Source organism: Chenopodium quinoa, unplaced genomic scaffold (assembly GCF_001683475.1).
Source record: "Chenopodium quinoa cultivar QQ74 unplaced genomic scaffold, ASM168347v1, whole genome shotgun sequence".
Taxonomy (NCBI): domain Eukaryota; kingdom Viridiplantae; phylum Streptophyta; class Magnoliopsida; order Caryophyllales; family Amaranthaceae; genus Chenopodium; species Chenopodium quinoa.
The window spans coordinates 223,956-226,839 of record NW_018744955.1 but is presented as its reverse complement, the minus strand read 5'-3'; the positions used below and the strand labels follow the sequence as shown (position 1 = coordinate 226,839).

The 2,884-nt window shown below is 31.3% G+C and overlaps 1 protein-coding gene across 1 annotated transcript; it reads left to right on the top strand.

Moving 5' to 3' along the window:
- Positions 1-762: 762 nt before the first annotated feature.
- Positions 763-1,747, top strand: LOC110706421 (methylesterase 3-like). The gene has a single exon (XM_021884343.1). The coding sequence runs from the start codon at positions 1,337-1,339 to the stop codon at positions 1,745-1,747; it is 411 nt and encodes a 136-aa protein (XP_021740035.1). The 5' UTR covers positions 763-1,336.
- The last annotated feature ends 1,137 nt before the right edge of the window (positions 1,748-2,884 follow it).

Genomic DNA, 2,884 nt, shown 5'->3' with positions numbered 1-2,884 from the left:
ATGACTTATATCAATTAACTGATTTAAGTATTCAAAAAAATATACTCCGTATAATAATATGATTAATTAAATTTTAATACAAACAACATATATATAGCAAAGCTACTGGACAATGTGTTAGAAGACCAACTGCAATCGCCACCTGGAAAAAGCTTCCCCATGCATGATTTCATGGATATGGTTGCGAGAAGTCAAAGAGGGTATAAAAGGATTTTGTTGTTCATGCAAATCCAACGACCAATAACATCTTTCATGTTTTAATTTCATGGCCTTTAATTTGCTTGCTTTGTTATTGACGTTGCATTTATTATACCAAGTTTTTAAGGTTGCTTGTGCTCCCATTGGGATTTGGGATATTTATAAGTAAGGTTGGTTATGAGTTTTGGTCATTGGGTATACATTAAAAGTAAATTAAACTTACACTAGATAATTAACCATTATCTTGATATGGACTATATAATACGGAGTAAAAGTATACCCGTTTTGTGTGTAGCTGGCCACATCGTATGACTAAATACTCCCTCCGTTTCCGAAAGAACGACCCATTTGGCTTAATTTTAGTCCCAAAAAAAATGACCCATTAGCATTAAAATACCCACCAATTTGCAACAATATTTGTACAAAATTAGCTTCCCCATATAAAATTTTGTTTTTCCATATACTTTTATTACTATCTCTCTCTACTTTTTTATAAATCCCATGTAAATTTATCTTTCCAATGTACTTTTACTTCTTTTTATTGAACTTTATTAATGCCCGCGAAATCAACCCAAATGAGTCGTTCTTTCGGGGACGGAGGGAGTATAAAATAACAAAATAACCTCTATAATGGTGATAGGTAACCCCTATATGTAATACTGACTGGGGCAACCCCTATAATACTGACAAAATAATCCTTTAACACTGACCAAATAACTACTATTATACTAGCGAAGTAACTCCTATGATGGCTAGCTACATCGTATGGCCAACTACATATAAGAATTTAATCTACTTTATATAGATAAATTTGCTCTCATCTCTTTTTAAGAAATTGATTTTGTAAAAAACAACCCTAGTATAAGTTCAACCACATTATTTTTTTTTAAAAAAAAAAGCATGGGTCACTTAAAGCATGAAGGGAGTAATAAATAAATAAATAACCAAATTAAAGAGAAAGAAAAAGAATACGTGCCCAAAAGTCCAAAATACACCTTGTCAAAAACAAAACGAAATAATAAATAAATAAATAAAAATCCAAAATACACAGATTTGAAACTCTTTATATGAGGCACACATTCTCCTCCTACATGTCCAATTAATCCCACACCCAAAAGAAGAAAAAAAATATAGAAAAATGGAAGATACTAATTTTAGGAAAAAACATTTTGTACTAGTACATGGTGCATGTCATGGTGCATGGTGCTGGTACAAGCTTAAGCCTCTACTAGAGCATGCCGGGCAACGTGTTACGGTGCTCGACTTGGCGGCTTCGGGGATTAACCCGGCAAAGATATTTGAACTTCATTCTCTTCGCGATTACACCGAGCCATTAATTCAATTAATGACATCTATTCCTGATGATGAGAAAGTTGTTCTTGTTGGGCATAGTCTTGGAGGTCTTAGCATTGCTTTGGTTACGGAAATGTTCCCTCAAAAAATTGATGTTGTTGTTTTTCTTACTGCTTTTATGCCTGATACTCGTCACACCCCTTCTTTTATTTTTGATCAGGTATTCATACGCTTCTCAATTTTTATATGCTATTGATAAATAAATTACTATTGTTATATTGATTTGTTGTACGAGGACATCTTATAAGTAAAAAAAAAATTTTGGCTACGTTTCAATTTTTACACGTGGTTTAAAATGATTAAAGATATTATTAGTTATATTTACAAAATCAAATTAATTGTGAGAGACACTCAAGAAATCGAATGTAGTAGAATTATATGGGGAGTTGTTCAAATTTTAAAAAAATTATAATTATCTTTACATTAAAGGAAATGTATAAGTGTTTCTTCAAAAAAAAAGGGAAATATATGAGTGAGTATGCGCTATGAAATAAAACTAGTCTAAATTTCCTTGATTAATATAATTTTTTGTAAAATCATCGTATATATTAATTAGAATTCCTTTTTTAATTTGATCACAGAAATAAAAAATTTAAAAAGGTCTATTTCTTTTTTTATTTTATTTTATTTTATTCTTCTTGACAATATATATAATTTAAGTAATTTTCTGTAAAAATGATTCTATTATAATACGGAGTAATAAACTAAAAAAAATAATAATAAATAAATAAATAAAAAGTCATTTTCTTAATCACAATACTCCAAAACGTTAATTCTTCATTTTTGTAAAAATTGATTTCGTATACTTTTAATACAAATTTTGGTCCTTGTAGCTTATTGAATAAAAGAAAGTTTTGGTTAAAAATTACTGTAATTAAACAAAAGAATACATTTAAAGTATATCATGAAACATTGAAACTACCCTTGAAAGATACCTAACCATCCATGATTAGATACATATTAAATACCGCCATCCAAAATTATCAAAACCGTCAACATTTAGTGTGAATGGACAATCATGTCCTTAGTACTTCATTACTATCTTCCCTCTTTCCATCAATCACTAACACCTTGAATTGACACCACCACCCTAATTGACGACTAACACCACCACCACCCCCACCACACTGACCGGCGACGATCACCACCGCACTAGCGACCCACCACTACCTTCCCTCCTTTTTTTTTATTTTAAAATTTCAGATTTTTAGGCAATCGCGGTAACCAAAGTCCAAAATCAATTACCGTGTATGATAAACGGAGCCCAAAATCGGTTACCGTGCATGGTAACCGGAGCCCAAAACCGGTTACCGTGCGTGGTAACCGGTTTTGG

What these genes read in the sequence shown, in the direction of transcription:
- LOC110706421 (XM_021884343.1), top strand. Translation starts at nt 1,337, where the DNA reads ATGGAAGATACTAATTTTAGGAAAAAACATTTTGTACTAGTACATGGT.